The sequence below is a fragment of the Ahaetulla prasina genome, chromosome 3 (genome assembly GCF_028640845.1).
Source record: "Ahaetulla prasina isolate Xishuangbanna chromosome 3, ASM2864084v1, whole genome shotgun sequence".
Taxonomy (NCBI): domain Eukaryota; kingdom Metazoa; phylum Chordata; class Lepidosauria; order Squamata; family Colubridae; genus Ahaetulla; species Ahaetulla prasina.
This window is the reverse complement of record NC_080541.1, coordinates 87,646,416-87,663,986: the sequence shown is the minus strand read 5'-3', so window position 1 is coordinate 87,663,986 and position 17,571 is coordinate 87,646,416. Positions and strand designations below refer to the sequence as shown.

The 17,571-nt window shown below is 40.4% G+C and overlaps 1 protein-coding gene across 4 annotated transcripts in view; it reads right to left on the bottom strand.

The window, feature by feature from the left end:
- The window catches only part of DROSHA (drosha ribonuclease III), a 119,729-nt gene that overhangs the window by 59,333 nt on the left and 42,825 nt on the right, over nucleotides 1-17,571 (bottom strand). For all 4 annotated transcript variants that reach the window (XM_058175250.1, XM_058175252.1, XM_058175253.1 and 1 more), the window contains 6 exons: nucleotides 16,933-17,032; nucleotides 11,405-11,512; nucleotides 8,826-8,933; nucleotides 6,143-6,281; nucleotides 5,568-5,628; nucleotides 2,003-2,062 (listed from right to left, as the gene is read on the bottom strand). In XM_058175250.1, coding sequence (XP_058031233.1) covers nucleotides 2,003-2,062; nucleotides 5,568-5,628; nucleotides 6,143-6,281; nucleotides 8,826-8,933; nucleotides 11,405-11,512; nucleotides 16,933-17,032 — 576 coding nt within the window. The remainder of the gene's footprint in view (nucleotides 1-2,002; nucleotides 2,063-5,567; nucleotides 5,629-6,142; nucleotides 6,282-8,825; nucleotides 8,934-11,404; nucleotides 11,513-16,932; nucleotides 17,033-17,571) is intronic.

Below are 17,571 nucleotides of genomic sequence, written 5' to 3'. Positions count from 1 at the left end.
ACTAACTCGCCCCCAACAGTCAGCTGCAGATGCAGCTGACTGTACCGGAGTGCCGGCATCCACAGCCACTCCGTCTTGGAGGGATTGAGCTTGAGTCTGTTTCTCCCCATCCAGACCCGTACGGCTTCCAGGTACCGGGACAGCACTTCGACCGCTTCGTTGGGGTGGTCCGGGGTGGAAAAGTACAGCTGAGTATCATCAGCGTACAGATGATAACTCACCCCGAAACCACTGATGACCTCACCCAGCGGCTTCATGTAGATGTTCAACAGGGTAGGCGAGAGAATCGACCCCTGAGGTACCCCACAAGTGAGGCACCTCGAGGACGACCTCTGCCCCCCTGTCAACACCGTCTGCGACCGGTCGGAGAGATAGGAGGAGAACCACCGATAAACGGTGCCTCCCACTCCCAATCCCTCCAACCGGCGCAGCAGGATACCATGGTCGATGGTATCAAAAGCCGCTGAGAGATCTAATAGGACCAAGGCAGAGGAACAACCCCTGGCCCTGGCCCTCCAGAGGTCATCCACCAACGCGACCAAAGCCGTCTCCGTGCTGTAACCGGGTCGGAAGCCGGACTGGAACGGGTCTAGATAGACAGCTTCCTCCAGGTGCCGGGGAAGCTGCCATGCAACCACACTCTCTACAACCTTCGCTAAAAAGCGAAGGTTGGAGACTGGACGATAATTTCCCAAAATAGCTGGGTCCAGGGAAGGCCTCTTCAGGAGAGGTCTCACCACCGCCTCCTTCAAGGTGGTGGGGAAAACCCCTTCAACCAAAGAAGCATTTATAAACCCCTGGAGCCAGCCTCGTGTCACTTCCTGAGCAGCCAGTACTAACCAGGAAGGACACGGGTCCAGTAAACACGTAGTTGCATGCAACCTCCCCAGCAACCTGTCCACGTCCTCGAGAGCCACAGAATCAAACTCATCCCAAATAACCTCAACAAGACGAGTCTCTGCCACCTCGGCTGAATCATCGCAATCATGGTCCAAGCCATCACAAAGCTGAACGATTTTATCGTATAGATAACCGTTAAACTCCTCGGCTCGTCCCTGCAGGGGGTCATCCCGTCCCTCCTGTTGAAGGAGGGAACGGGTCACCCGAAACAGGGCGGCCAGGCGGTTATCTGCCGATGCAATGAGGGTGGAAACGGAGGAACGCTTCGCCTCCCTCATTGCCACTAGGTAGGTCCTAGTAAAGGACCTCACTAGTGTCCGATCAGCCTCGGAACGGCTGGACCTCCAAACACTCTCTAGGTGTCTTCTCCGGCGTTTCATCTCTCTCAGCTCCTCAGCTTCTATGATCATTTCTTGAAACAGGCAGGATATGTAAGGGAAGCCCACTTTTTAATTCAACTATTTGCTGGACCATCCTAACAAAATTCCAACAGTTGACAAGTATAGTGTTTGCAACAGTAGTTAGACAGAGACTTAGGTCAATTCAGAATGTAGGCCCAACCAGATTTGGAGGCACTTGGTTCATTAGACAAGTTGAGGGAAAATACACTTGGTGCTTCAATCAATGAAATGGTGGGGCAGGGCAGAAGTAATGCTAGGCAAATCCCTGTCTAACGGTTTTCATTTCCTATCTCTAAGGGAAAACAAGCAATGTTCAAAATACGTAAACTGAACTCAAAATATGCCAAAAGGCATATGTACAATTAAATGCTTGGCACATCAGAAATAAAAAAGGTACAGATTTGGAGGTCAGTAAATTTTATTGTTAACAATGATGAAATCATACCCCCCAAAAATCACTGGCCAGAGATGTATTGTATAGGTTTAAAAACAGGATTGGACCACATTTCCCCCTCTAATTTAGTTAGTTACATTCCAAGTCTCCCACAACCAACACAAAAGGTATGGTAGGATTTGTTGCTGTGCAGCATATTTTGAGGGCTGCCTATCTGTTCTCAGTTATTAAATGGGGTTAAGAGATGAGAAAAGAATGATTTATTGCCTGGCAGAACCAGGTGTCGGACCTGAACGCAAACACTTACCTAGTTAAAAACTCAACCACAGCATCTCCCAAAAATTCCAAGCGTTCGTTGTGGTTAATCCTGCAAAGGAATGCAAAGACGATTAAGAGTGATTCTTGCAAGCTCAAGTGACACTGCTGATGGAAAACAGCTACCCATCATTTCTTTGGGCAATAAGCAGAGAAAGTTAGCCTCCTGCAGTTTTTTTCTTTGGAATGCTGAATTCCCGATGCACAACAGTGAATATCTGGGCTTCTTCTCCGCCATACAAAAGCCACAGGCGGCCTGAAAGGTAATAAGGCAGATTATAATTTTGTGTTGACTGATTAGTAAAAGAGAGGATAATGACGTGCAAAAGCCTGCTGCGAGGGACTTTTCCGTGTGCTGTTATGCCTGTCAATGATTTAAAAGAAATGCCTCCCTCTAGGCCATCTACAGACTCTTGGTGCCAGGCACACAAAAAAGAACAGCACCTCGCAGGGAGCGCGCTGTTTCTTGAAACCGCTATAATAGTGAGCCTGACCCTTCGTCTTCTTCAGCGTTTTTATTCTCTAGGTACAAGCAAGATTACAGCTTATGAGGGAACTACATGCTTCACATGCAAAACATTACATATTCAATCCTTAGTATTTCTCTCTAGAAAAGAACTACTGCCTGAAACTTTGGAAATAGTCACTGGGCCATGTAGAAAATGCAGTACTGAAATAGATGGACCCAATGACCTGAAAGGAAACTTTCCCTGCATTTCTACATAGGTGCTTGCACAATTCTTAGAAGTGTCCTTGCCTTTTAAACAAGAAGGAAATAGTCAGACCTACAGCCAAAGAGATCAATAGGCCTCTAAAGATTATCGTGCAGTGCAGGAAAGCAAAATACTGAGAGCAGGACTGGGAGACATCCCCCCCCAAAAAAAGATTGCCATTGGTGATCAGAAATTCAATGATGGTAATCAGGAAAAAAAATTATGGTCAATTCATGGTAATAATATATTTTTAAACATCTGATGTGGCTAGATAGCTAACTAGGCTTTCATTTGCAAGTTAGAATTATTTCTTCCATCAGATTCCAAAAGTGGCATCAAGGGTTAAGGGTAGAGATAATAAACACATCAAACAAAAAAGATTTATACTGCAATAAACACATATACTGTAGATCCAGCTTTCTGCTGCTTCACTATAAGATTTCTTGGGGGGGGGCAGGGGTTAGCAGGTGAGTAGCTTCTGGCACTCACAATTAACTAGCCAAACCAGCTGAAATATGTAGGCCCAAGATGGACATATGAAAAATAACACATGGAGCTGGGGAAAGCCATGTGAAAAATAAATAAACCAAAAATTCAATCTAGATCTTCTGGCATCATCATTATGAGAGAAAGATGATCGTTCCTAGTGGCATTCAAGACAGAGAAGTTTAAATGAAGGACCACAGAACAGAGTTTTTCATGAAAAGCGCTGCCCCAAAACCACCGTCAGATATTGTCAATGAAACAAGTCTAAATGGATCACTATTTGGACTCAATATATGGTAGTTTCCAATGCAACTAAGAAATAATTGAGGTAGAATTTCAAAATATTGCACAGGTCCTTATCCTGCCCCATAATTAGTATCAATAATTTGCAGACCGTATGTAAGAATTCAGTCTTAAATAAGCACAGCCAGGGCCCTATGTTGGATTGCACACCTATTTACGGTATACATCTCACTTGTATATTACACATACCAGATCTCCCTCTCTCTCTCCCCACACACACAGAGAAAGATTAAAAGTAATTAAGTACAGATTGAATTTAATTAAGAATGAGGGGAGGGAATAAAGATTTGATTTAACTATACTGTAATTTTCTGTGGAGAAAAAAAGAGAACAGCATCAAAATAATTCCACAGTAGTATATATGACACTGCTGTAATTACATAGTGCTGTCAGATATAGCCTAAGAATGAAACACAGTCTATAAAATGCAGCTCTCCACACAAACTGAAAGGCAGGGTTCCAATTAAATTCTGAATTGTAAACATTTCTGGAAAATGTTCCTATGCTATATGGATATGATTGGTCTGCACAAGTATTTGGGCTATAATACTTTATGAGAAATCTATATTACTTTATGAAGTTTGAGCATATGAAGAAAAATAATGACATTTAAAGAAAGTAAAAACTGATCTGGAGAAAAATATCTTTATTGGAATATTGGAAACAATAGGCAATAAGGAAATAATATGAAATTGTAATGTACTTTGCTATCTTAATTATTCAGAATAAAAAGCAAACTCCATATAACTTTGAAATTGTCATGCCTGCTTGAAATAGTAATTTTCCATGGAATATATCAGCACTGATATATCCTCTAGCCCCCATTTCTCTCCGTAAGTCATAAGAAGAAAAGGTACAGGAGACTCATTCTACAGCAGGACCACCCGGCTATGCTGATGACTTTATCACCACACAGTTTGACAATGAACATGGAACTCCTTTGAAGTCCATCTCAAAAACACAATTGGCTAAAAGCAGTGTTGCATGTATTGACTGGTGCTAGTCACTATTTTATTTATTATTATTTTATTTTATTTTATTTTATTTTATTATTTTTTCATTAATTCATTCATTATGCCACTCACCTCCCCTATAAGTTTACAAGTTATAAAGTACCATAAATAAAAATTATTTAAACATTTAATCATTAAAACTGCAAGGATTATGATTTTAAAACTATACTGAAACCAGAACCAAGAGATGGATACAATGGGGATGAAATCTTCTTATCCCATCAGCCACCTCCAGCAGTGAACGCCCCATTCGGGGGCCCAGGCCAACAGCAAAGCCGAGTTTGATATCCTTCCAGAAGGCCAAAAAGGTGAGAGTATTATGTTCACATTACACCTATGCAATTCTGCCCCATATTGGTTACCAACAGATTTCTAGTTGCAATTCAAAGGGATAATTTTGATTTATAAAGCCATATGTGGCTTGGCACCTTCAGGACTGCATACTTCAATTAGAGCTCATTCTTTCCCCTTACTCTCACCTGCTGTAAACATCACTTAGCCTATAGCCCTGCCTAGTCAATCCTCTCAGACCAGAATTTATTGGCAGTTGACAACATAGTATTACTTATTAAATGATGGTTGGGCTTCAGGACTAGGGCCATTAGCCAGAAATTCTGATGTACTTTGAATATTTGAAACAGTACAAAATATTAGAATTGACAATGAAAAATATTGAAGTGATGGATAGTTTCTGCCTTTCAGGATCAACTAACAATAATAAAGCCAACAAGCAGTCAAGAAATAAAACACAAACTAGCTCTTCGTAGACTTTACTTGAATCTGACTGCTGAGTTGCAAATCCTAGTTTGTATGGAACCAGCTGTCTTTCTGCATTTGTGAACTTGTATCTTCTCAAGCGTTTTAAACCACGTGCTCTCTCATTGTAAATGCACCATGTTCCTATTAATTCAACTGAAATTCCGAAGACTTGTTCACATCAAATAATTAATGCAGGCATTACATAATGTGAATATCACTGCCACACACTTTTAATGCATCTTTCTTATGCCCAATGTAAAAAAATAAATGTTTATACACCTACCTGGAAGGAGTTGGATCATCTTGACCAAGACGTGACATAATATTGATCAAAGTGTTTATACCTGTAAAATACAACATCACATTTAAAAATGCATTCATATATTCAATATTGTAGCTTCCTTTCAGTATGGTAAGATAATTTCCTCTGGTCTAATATACAGTGGTACCTCGATACTCATTGTTAATTGGTTCTGGGAGGTTCAATCAGTACCAAAAATGATGAGCATCGAACAAATTTTTCCTATAAGGAATAATGTAGTGAGTCACAAAGCCACCAACATCGACAAGTTCTAGATAGCTTGTGTGTCAAGTACCAAACAAATGATGAATACCAGGGCAAAATTTTCATGTCAAAATGCATTGAGTACCAAATTTGGTGAGTTTCAAGGCAGTTGAGTACCAAGATACCACAGTAGCCAGATAATTACAGGGAGGATATTTATAAAGAAACAATAAATGTTCTGCTTCTCTTCTCCAACTTGCTTTTTAAAAAGGTTCAAATGAAGAACTCTTGCAAGCAACTTCAATGCTCACATCAGAGGAGGAAATGGCAACAGGAAAGACAATCAAACTGACCTTTCTTCCTCATATGCATATGGTGAACTTTCCTATCCCCATATTTGGGTTGCCGAATCCCACAATTTGATAAGGAATTTCTGGCATGGTCTGGATTCATTCCAAAGTTCAAGTGATGGCTTGGGTGAGTCATGGCAAGCTAAAAAGCAGAATCCCAAAATCAAACTGAAACACAACGAACAAAGTTCATTCAATTTCAAACGTTCAGTGAAACCCCAGAGAAATTTAACTAGGTTCAGTCTCAGGAGTGAGTTGTTCATGCTTTTCCAAATGTTGTTGGAAGTGTATCATTTAGCTAGGTGAAAGAAATTCTTATCTGTCCCTCCCCACTCCTGACGAAAGAAAGCTAGTGATATATAGGTATTAAAAGCACATTTCTCTCTTCCTATCTAACAAATCCTCATTATTTGATATGATAATATCACAGGCAAATATACTATAATATTAATACTATATTATATTATAGTATATATTATATTAATATTCTATACTATAATATTAATACAATATAATATAATACAATATAATTATAATACAATATAATTCTGAGTTCAAGTATGATAGTACCTGTGAAATGCTATGCATGACAATTCAGAAGGAAGCCCCACTCTGCCCAGTAAGCTTCTTTTCAGATACCTGGGCTTATGTTTAGGTATTCAGCCCAAGAGCTTCTTATATTTAATATTACATTGTGTTTCATCATCACCAGGATATTTATGTGCTTCTTTGTTCATTTTGCAATATTTGTAAACCACTGCGATCAATTGTGTCAGTAGACGATGAACCACAAAGTAGAATTAAACAGAATAAAATAATGAGGTGATCATTAAAATGACAAACTCTTTGCAGACCCATTATCAATACTGGTCGAAAGCACAAAGGAAAAGTTTTATTTTAATTGCCTTTGAAAATGGAAAGGGAGGACCAGATGTATTTCTGGGGAAAGTATGTTCCGAAGAATGGAGGCTTTTCTTCAGAGTTGCTTAGCAGAATCATATTCAGCAATGTGCAGTGTCAAATGATACACCATACACAGCTTTTAGGGGATAAACACCACTTAGAACTGGCCCATGAAACCTACTAGCAGCCAGTCCTGTGGCCTCACAGTAGGTATTATTCTAAACGGCAAGGTTGCCCCCCAACAGTGTGGCTGTCACATTGTGAACACGTTGCAGCTTCTGCGTTCTCTCCAAATAGTATGCCTTGCAGTAGTCCAGCTATTGGTGAACAAGGCACGAGTAGCAGAATATCCTGCTCTAGGCAGGGTGATAACTAGAACATCAGTTGAAGAGGGTCATGACTGTCACCTGTCGTTTATGTCAAGTTCAAGATCTCTTAATTTCAAACTTGTTCTGTCAGCAGGACTGACAGGACCTTGTACTTACGGGACCGCCTGCTGTTACCTTATGCCTCCCACCGACCCGTACGCTCTCACAGAGAGGGTCTTCTCAGGGTGCCATCCGCCAAACAATGTCGGCTGGCGGCCCCCAGGGGAAGGGCCTTCTCTGTTGGAGCACCTACCCTCTGGAACGAACTTCCCCCCGGTTTGTGCCAACTATCTGACCTTCGGACCTTTCGCCGTGAATCGAAAACTTATTTATTTATCCAAGCGGGACTGGTTTGATTTTTAAATTTTCAAATTTTGAATTTTTAGTAATTTTATATGGGGTATTTTAGTTTGGGTCAATTTGACGGTTTTAATTTGGCCATTATTGAATATGTATTTTAATTGATATTTTAATTTTGTATATTTAATTGTTTTAATCTTGGCTGTACACCGCCCTGAGTCCTTCGGGAGAAGGGCGGTATAAAAATTTAAATAATAAATAATAAAATAAATAAATTGCGAAACTCAGACCAAAGTTAATGGATTGCCCATATATTGAATACCAAATATAGATGTTAAGATTACATATGGGAAACCATCTTTCCAAACTTCTGTTTCCATCTATGTCCACATCCTGCTTTCCATACTTGTCTTCCTCATCCACATTTGTTTCTACTTATTTCTTATTCCAAAGGTCAGCAACATTTTCAGAACATGATCATCTCCAAAGCCAATAAAACGAGCAAGATCTTGCAATCTTATCAGGGATTGCAAGTTCTAGGAAATGTTGACTTCTTTGGATAACATTGCTGACATCCTTTGCAATCCCACAGCTGGGGCGAAAGCCTCCAAAACGGCTGGGGGAGGGGAAGCCTCACCTCCCAAAACAGCGCTGGGAGGGGAATCTCCGGAGATCTGGGAAGGCACAGGCAGCAGAAAGTGAGGAGAAAGGTAGGTCCCGCCACGTGTCTCCCTCTTGCAGGGGAGACCTGAAAATCAGCTGGCCGGCTGGAAGCTTGCGTGCATGTGTAGTGGAGCTGAGCTGGGCGATGGCTCGCATGCTCGCAAAGAAGGCTCCGTGAGCCACATGATGATGAACCTATGATGCCATAGGTTTGCCATCATGGATCTAGGCTCTATTAGCTATAGCAATCGGCCTGAATGAATTGGATTCTGGAGAAGGATGAGGGGGATCCTAGAATTGAAGGCCACACATTTGGAGGGCACTCATATTTGGGCAAATGGATTTAAACAGCAATAGGAAGATACCAATACATTTCTTTCCTGTTCCCTTCATTTTATCCCAACTTAGTACAGTAGTCTTACTGAAGTATATGATTGTCAACATGAGCTCACCTGCAATAAACACCGGTCTTTAAAAATGTAGCCTATTAGTCTGTCCAAATGCATCAGACACTGATGGTAACGGATGTGGTGTGTTAGGACAGGAAGCATCATGGCATGCTAGAGAAAGAATCATCACAATTCACTCTAGAAAATCCTTGAATGCAACAAGATCCTTAAACACTGCTTTTAGCCACTACTTTACATTCATAATATACACTGAAGCTATTATAACCACTTCCATGATTTTTACAAAGGCTTTGAAAGAGAGCAGTACATTATACTCATGCTGCATAAGGGATGTGTGTGTGATAAAGCAAGGAGAACTAAGTTTTTACATTATCTAGTAAATTAGTGGGTACAGATCAATCTTAGATATGGGAGTTCATTGCTTACCTCTTTATCTGCTTAAATTAAATTCAAAATGTAACAATCAATTCTCAGAGCTGTCCAATAAAATGTTATTTCTAATTCACTCCTCCCCCCCACACACACACATTTACAAAAGATAAAAATGATGAAGTATAGAATTTATCTAAATCATACAGCATATCCATGATTTAATTGGGATAACAGATGCTTGTGTATTGATCTAAAGCAGGATTGTCAAACTCGCAGTCCGCGGGTCGGGTGCATCATGCATCGGCCACACCTGCACCTGGTTTAGCGAAGGGGAAAGAAGTCGTGATACATCACGTGACAATACCATGACAACGCGAGTTTGACACCCTTGATCCAAGGGCTCAGATTATGGAAACCAGAACTGATAGGCACACAGGTTTACAAAGGGGGAACATCACTAACTGTTAAACTAAATGTTTTTATACATATACACATACTCAATGATAGCAAATAATATTTTGGATAATTAACAGACGTAGGGCTTCTAAATCAAGGGAAGCAATGGTCTGTATTAGCGAGACCCCTTTATTGAGTACTGTGTCAAATTCTTTAAAAAGTATTCAGACAAACTGGAATGTAAAAATACAACAATAAATTGATTAGGAGGCCTGGAAAGTCTTATGAGAAGAGATAAAAGGAACTGAGAATGTTTAGCTTTGAGGAGAAAAGAAGGGGGAAGCGATAGCAGTTTTCAGAAGATATTAAACAAAAGACGGTCAAGACCTTCATCATTCAAGCAATCTAGAACCCAGGCCAAGTTGGAGCTTGGATAACACCAGGGATTACTCACTTACAAGGAGCAGCAGAGAGGATCTCTTCAGTGCCTCCCCATGGAGGTTCTGAAGAGAACTAGCAAGGTGGGAAGAGAAGAGCTTTTGAGATGCAGCTCATATGTCTAAACCCCTAAGTTCTTGCCTTGTTGTGCTGTCTGTCCATGGGCCAGTGAAAATGAAAAGCAGTATGTTATTTACTGAAATCCTTTCCGTGAAAACTCTGCAACCATCATGCCCAGGGACCATGCCCCAAGTATTTTGCTAGCAGCATGTTGAACACAGGGACATTTCAATTTTATTAAATTGAAACTCTAATCCTGAACCAATCTATTCCACTGGGCAAGAAAGAAAAATACTACACCAATAACTTTCAACTATTCTGTAATGTGCTCGTGCTCACAGTCTCACTACACATTTAATTGCATCCAATTGCTTTTTAATCTGGCAGGAAGCAGCATAGATATTAATATGATACACATAGATAATAGATACACATACAATAGAGCTACACACACAGAGACACAGACACGCAGATACATGTAAGGATACATCGTCTCCTTTGACATCTTGGGGGGGATATATGAATATACCATATGGGTATATTTTATCGAGTTTTCTCTCAAAAACCATGGATTCTGCGATAGAGCAGATCCATTGCCATTTGGTACGTTGCTGTCCTTCACAATAAAAAGAACAAGAACATTTCAGTGGATAAGCTGCAAAGGATTTCAAGGCCATGAACAATGTAAGTGCTAAAAGAAAGAAAGATGCTGTTCGACATGGATTTCGCATTAGAACATTTATTCCTCAAAAACAGAAGCTACATATAAAAAGAAAAACATCGGGGGACGGGGAAGGATAATATCATTGATACCCATTCCATTTTGTACATCTCCGTTTCAAAGCAACCAAGAATAATAAAAATTAAAAGGTAGTTAAGCATGATTGAGAATCCTTCTAGTTCAAAATTCCACTTGTGAAGTTCTGCTTTCATATACATTTTTCCTTTCTACTGCCTGCTGTGGGCCGGTCCAGAAATAAGTATATGTGCCTTATATCTCCACTTTTCTGAAGTTTGATTGATTATCTGACAACAAATTGGTCACAATTCAATGGTTTATGAGCAGCTGTATAGATATTTTTAGGACTACTCTGAAAGGAAACGGAATGGATGAGTACCCTATGCAAAATCTTCAGAATGATGACTACCCTATGCAAAATCTTCCGTTTACCTCAGCAAAAAAAAAGCAAGAAATACTGGAGTTGTCAAGGATTAGATCTGCAATAGTAGATTTATTGAATTTTGAGAGTTTGGGAGCCATGCTCCTCCTCATTTGTATTCCACAGGTTTGAAAGAGCCTTAGTTAAAACTGACTTTCACCATCCCCTAGGAAGACAAAAGGAACTTCAACTCACCTGACAGACATCAGAACGAATTCCAGTCTTCCAGAATCCTTGGCTGCTCAGCTCAACAGTTACTTCCCTCCGCATGGTATTCTTCTGTCTGATTTTTTGCAGGGCTTCCTTTAGAGAAAGAAAAAGAGAACGGTATTTTGCTAAGGAATCAACATCCCCTTGAATTTATAGAAAATGATGAGGAAACATCCTTCATATGTTCTTTGGAATCTCACAATGGAATTATCAGTGAAATCAAAAAATATAACTGAGAGCTTGGTCTATTGGCAACATAGGACAACCCCACTCTAAGATATCTTAGGAGGAAGGATAAATAGGAGTGGGTTTATTACTGCCACAATCTGGCATACAAATATGCAGAACCAGGAACGGCTGGTGGAAACCCTTGAAATTAGGATTGGATGCATCCAAATTGTACACTATCTTACAGGAAAAAATAAACAGGCCGTGATTATTATTATTATTATTATTTATTAGATTTCTATACCGCCCTTCTCCCGAAGGACTCAGGGCGGTGTACAGCCAAAATAAAACAAGCAATACAATATACAATTAAAAAAAGAGTTAAAAAACTTATTAAACAATTGGCCTAAAACTTTAAAAAACGTTTAAAATTCTAAAAACCCATTAAAATTCATAATATAAATTTAAAACCCACAAAATTTAAGACAGCCCTGCGCGAATAAATAAATGTGTTTTCTGTTCGCGGCGGAAGGTCCAAAGGTCAGATATTTGGCGCAAACCAGGGGAAAGTTCGTTCCAGAGGGTAGGAGCTCCCACAGAGAAGGATCTTCCCCTGGGGGCCGCCAGCCGACATTGTTTGGCGGACGGCACCCTGAGAAGTCCCTCTCTGTGTGAGCGTACGGGTCGGTGGGAGGCATGAGGTAACAGTAGGCGGTCCCGTAAGAACCCAGGCCCTAAGCCATGGAGCGCTTTAAAGGTAGTAACCAGAACCTTGAAGTGCACCCGAAAGACCACAGGCAGCCAGTGCAGTCTGCGCAGGAGTGGTGTTACATGGGAGCTACGTGGAGCTCCCTCTATCACCCGCGCAGCTGCATTCTGTGATGAAGGAAAAGATACATCACAAAGTATTTCCTATATTATGTGTGCCTTGAAAAAAATATTTGCTGCCTCAGCGCCTGTTTGCCTCACAACCTCCATACCCGTCACTTTGCCAGCTCCCAGTAAGGCAGTTAAAAAGAAGAGAAAGAAGCATCTGCTCTAATGTACTTGGGGATATACTGAATGTTAGAAGGGAAATAGTTCAGCTGCTGCTTTTCTTGCAAACCCATCTCGTTCTTCTCAATAAATCTTGCTAAAGAGATTCTTTGAGAATTGTGCTTGGAAAAGAATTACTTTAGTTTAGGCACATGCTAAAGAGCCCCACAGAGGGCAGGATTCCTACCTAGAACTACCTATTGTAGAGGGTTATAAAGAAGTTCCTGCAAGCACAAATCCACATGTGCAAATCACAGGTCCCACAATGAAGAATAATGAGGACAAGCAAGTGTTTAGATGTCTCTTTATCGTGCTGAAATCTTTCTACGGTAGGCTTCTGTTAAAGCGACTGCCTTAAGACCCCTAAGTACAATCCATGAGAGAAGCAAAAAAAATAAAAATAAAAATGAAGCAGAGACATTTCCAGTCAGCTCAGGTGATAAAAATCTAGAAACAGAGATTTACGCGGCAGGGTGATAAATGTCAAAGCAGCACTCCTTCTCTCTTTCTGGTTTGCAGTGAAATGTAATCACCCACAAATCCTATCTGCTATAATTTTAACAATAACGTGTCCATTATTCCCTAGAAAGAATTTCTTTTTTTTTAATAAAAAAAAGTTCTTGTCTTCCATTTATTCTACACTGCAGCAACGAAAGACTTCTGTAAAGTTGAAAACAGCCTACAACAGGGTTGGCGAACTTTTCGCGTTCTCACGTGCCAACCCGTGTGCCGGAAGTGGCACGCGAAACCGTCCTATGACGAATGCGCGGCCTCACTGTCTCCTGTCGCATTTGTGCGCTCAAATGTGCGCTGGCCAGCTGGCCGTTGCACGCGTGGTGCCAGCGACCCCAGAAGTGCGGCAATTCATCGTGCATGCATGCAAAGCCAACCTGGAAGGCTGGGTGCCAGTTTGCGCATGCACAATGGATCGCCGCACTTCCGGGGTCCACCAGCACCACATGCGCGATGGTCAGCTGGCCAGCGTGTGTTTGAGCTCAGGAACACAATGAGGAGCTGGCAAGGCCGCGCATTTGGCACGGGATGGCTTTGTGTGCCACATCCGGTACATGTGCCATAGGTTCGTCAACACTGGTCTATAATATTAAAACAAAAAAAAAATAGTTCTTGTCTGTCAAAGCCATGGGGCAGGTTTATTAGTAGGGCATGGACCTTCCCACTTAAGAGAGAAAGCCAAAAACTGATTTTGCAAGACTCTAAGCATGTAACACCCTGAAGGCCAACACAACTGGAATGTGACACTTGGCTGCCCGAGGCTGCTAAAAACATTAATTGGAAGAAGTGCCATTGCATAGTGTTGTTGTTTTTTCTGAGTAAATATCTTTAGGTTTACACTATGTGATTAAAAAAAACTAAAGTGTGAACAGGTTCCCTATTTCTCCAGTACAAAACTACTTAGCAGTACAGTAATGGCAGTTTTTTTTAAAAAAAAGAGACAATGTTTTGCTTTTTTAAAAAGGAACGTGACATTTTCCATCTCCTTCTTTCCCCTTTTGCTCTCCCCATCTCAAATCCGTGAAGTTGTCATGTTGTTATTTTCTAACTATGCTTTTACTGTAGGGTGAGATGCTAGAATCTCAAGATTACCTTAAAATACGGTCTCTCAGTCTTGACCAAGTCCATAAATACACATCCTTTTTAATTGGAGATATATTTTAAGAGTCGTTAGTGGTATAGAAGAGCATTCTGATTTTACAAGGAAAATGTGAGGTTGCAACATTTTACAAGTAACGTATGATATATAATAGGATTCTGCTATTAAAAGGAAACCCAAGGTTGGATATATGACAGCTACAGTATTACATTGCCTAAAGCAACTCCTTTTCTTGTTCAGAAGATGTAAATACTAGGGAAGGGAATTTTAATGTCCCTGGGCTCTAGGATATTTCACACAGGCATATCACAAGCACTGACTACAGCAACAAGTCTTACAATTTGCTTAAGGGATTGAGCTATCAGCAGTCTTTGAACAAAGCAGTTCTTTGTCTGCTCAAATGCAACCCTTTTTTTTTTACTGATAGAACTCATGGGCTTAACTGTGATTTACTGAATTGAGCAATCAAAGATCGAAACTAAAGGTACTTCCCTGGCTTACAACTGTTTCATATAAACACTATTCAAAGTTAAAACTGAGCTGAAAGAGGGAATTATGACTAGTTCTTGTGCTTATTACCGCAGCATCGTGGCATCCTCTCACTCGCATAACCAAAATTCAGGGTCTGGACAACCAGCATGTATTTACAATAGCTGCCGTATCCCAAGGTCACACGATTGCAATATACAACTTTCCCAGGGGAAAGCAACGTCAATGGAGAAAGCTGGGTTGGCTGAACAGCCACATCATTTGCTTAACGGCCATGGTCCTTGAGTGGCTCAGACTGCTAAGACAGTCTGTTATTAACAGCAGCTGCTTGCAATTACTGCAGGTTCAAATCCCACCAGGCCCAAGGTTGACTCAGCCTTCCATCCTTTATAAGGTAGGTAAAATGAGGACCCAGATTGTTGGGGGCAATAAGTTGACTTTGTATATAATATACAAATGGATGAAGACTATTGCTTAACATAGTGTAAGCTGCCCTGAGTCTTTGGAGAAGGGCGGGATATAAATGCAAATTAAAAAAAAATGATGATTTGCTTAACAACCACAGAAAAATGGTTGTAAAATCAGGCACAATTCACTTAACGATCACATTGCTTAGTGACGGAAGTCCCAACTGCGGTCGTAAATTGAGGAATACTGTACATTTTAGTACTGTGCATTTCTATCATCTCCTAAGAATTGCAAACAGCTCATAGACTGGAAGAAGTGTGGCTCATGGACAAAACCAAAATTAATCAGATTAGACAATTCTGAGTTGATGGACCAGTGATTTCATTTGTACAAGATAGCTTCCTAAATCCCTAGAAAACAATTAACATTATTTTAGAATATTCTAATATATTTTTATATATTCAAAAGATCCCCAGAATTGCAGAAGCCATACATAGTCCTTGGGTAGTTTATTATTTACTAATTTTCCTCCTCTCTATCCCCACTTTCCATTCATAAAACTTTCTGCACCTAAAATAGTAATAATGAATACCCACATTAAATTAAAAAGAATTAGTAATTTTAGGAAGTAGTAATTAGTAAGGTTAGTAAAAAAGCTGAGGTGGCACAGTTATTAGAATGCAGTATTGCAGGCTAACTCAGCCAACTGCCAGCAGTTCGATCCTCATTGGCTCAAGGTTGACTCAGACTTCCACCCTTTTGAGGTCGGTAAAATCAGGACTCAAGATTGTTAGGGACAATATGCTGACTCTGATAACTGCTTAGAGAGAGCAGTAAAGCACTATGGAGCTATATACACTGTAAGTCTATTGCTAATAATGAAACTTGAGAAACCTGGCTTTTGTGCATACAAATGAATTACAGTAAATTACATTTAAAAAACCCCAGTATTCTTCCCAAGAACCCCCAAAGCCAGCAGACACTGGCTTTACTCCCTTAAAATTGCCAACTGCCCCTCCTCCCAGTCTATCTCTTGCAAACATCTCTCTGCATCTTCAAACAAAATACAGAATACTGTACCTTCTAGCTGTAAAATTCTTCTAGTTCAGACCAGTGGTGAAATCCAAATTTTTTTGCTACCAGTTATGTGGGCGTGGCTTGGTGGGCGTGGCAGGGGATGGGTACTGCAACATCTCCATTCCCTCCCCACTCCTGGGGGAAGGATATTGCAAAATCTCCATTCCCACCCCACTCTGAGGCCAGCCAGGGATGGTATTTGCCAGTTCTCCAAACTGCTCAAAATTTCCGCTACCGATTCTCCAGACCCTGTCAGACCCTGCTGGATTTCACCCCTAGTTCAGACTCATCCAAACAAATATCAGAATAACATAATTGGCTTACGTCAAGTGCCTGATCTTCGGACTTTTCGCCGTGAGCTGAAAACGCACCTATTTATTCAAGCGGGACTGGCTTAGAAGTTTATTAATTTTAACTGGGGTTATTTATATTTTAGTATTTTAAAGGGTTTTAAATTTTAATATGTTTTAAATTTTGGCCAATTTTATAATAAGTTTTTTAATTGTTTATTTTAATTGTATTTTGTTACTGTTTTTATTTTGGCTGTACACCACCCTGAGTCCTTCGGGAGAAGGGCGGTATAAAAATCTAATAAAATAAATAAATAAATAAAGTAAACACTCAGATGCCTATAACCTTGGATAACACACTAGGATTCACGATAGACTGGGGTTAAAGGCAACTGCCAAACCAACAATTACCAGAAGATGAAATTATAACATACTTCTCTCTGAACTAATTTCTGTTTATCTGCTTGTTTCACTTTGGGACTATTAGCCAGCAGGTGGCGTAATTTCACATAACTTTTCCAGAGTTTTTGGTACCTGAAAGAGACGACAGAAAAATAGTTACATTTTGGAACATTGTGTGTTTAGCTTAGTGACCTGTCCAGAATTAATTTATACACAGGAATGCTCTTCATAACCATACAGATAAACTAATAGAGGCTGTCCTCGACTTACAACAGTTCATTTAGTGACTGTTCAAATTTACAAAACGGCACTGAATAAAGTGACTTATGACCATTTTTTCACAGTTGCAACCTTTGCAGCATCCCCATGGTCACATGATCAAAATTCAGATGCTTGGCAACCGGTTCATATTGATGACAGCGGCAGTGTCCCTGGGTCTGGTCCGATCACCTTTTGCGACCCTCTGACAAGGAAAGTCAATGGGGAAGCCAGATTCACTTAACAACCATGCTACTAACCTAACGACTGTAGTGATTCACTTAACAACTGTGACAAAAAAGGTCATAAAAGGAGGCAAAATTCACTTCACACTGTAGGAATTTAGCACCCACCCCCCTCCTAAAAGAATGAAATATTTTAGAAAATATTTAAAAAGGCAGAATATATTTCCC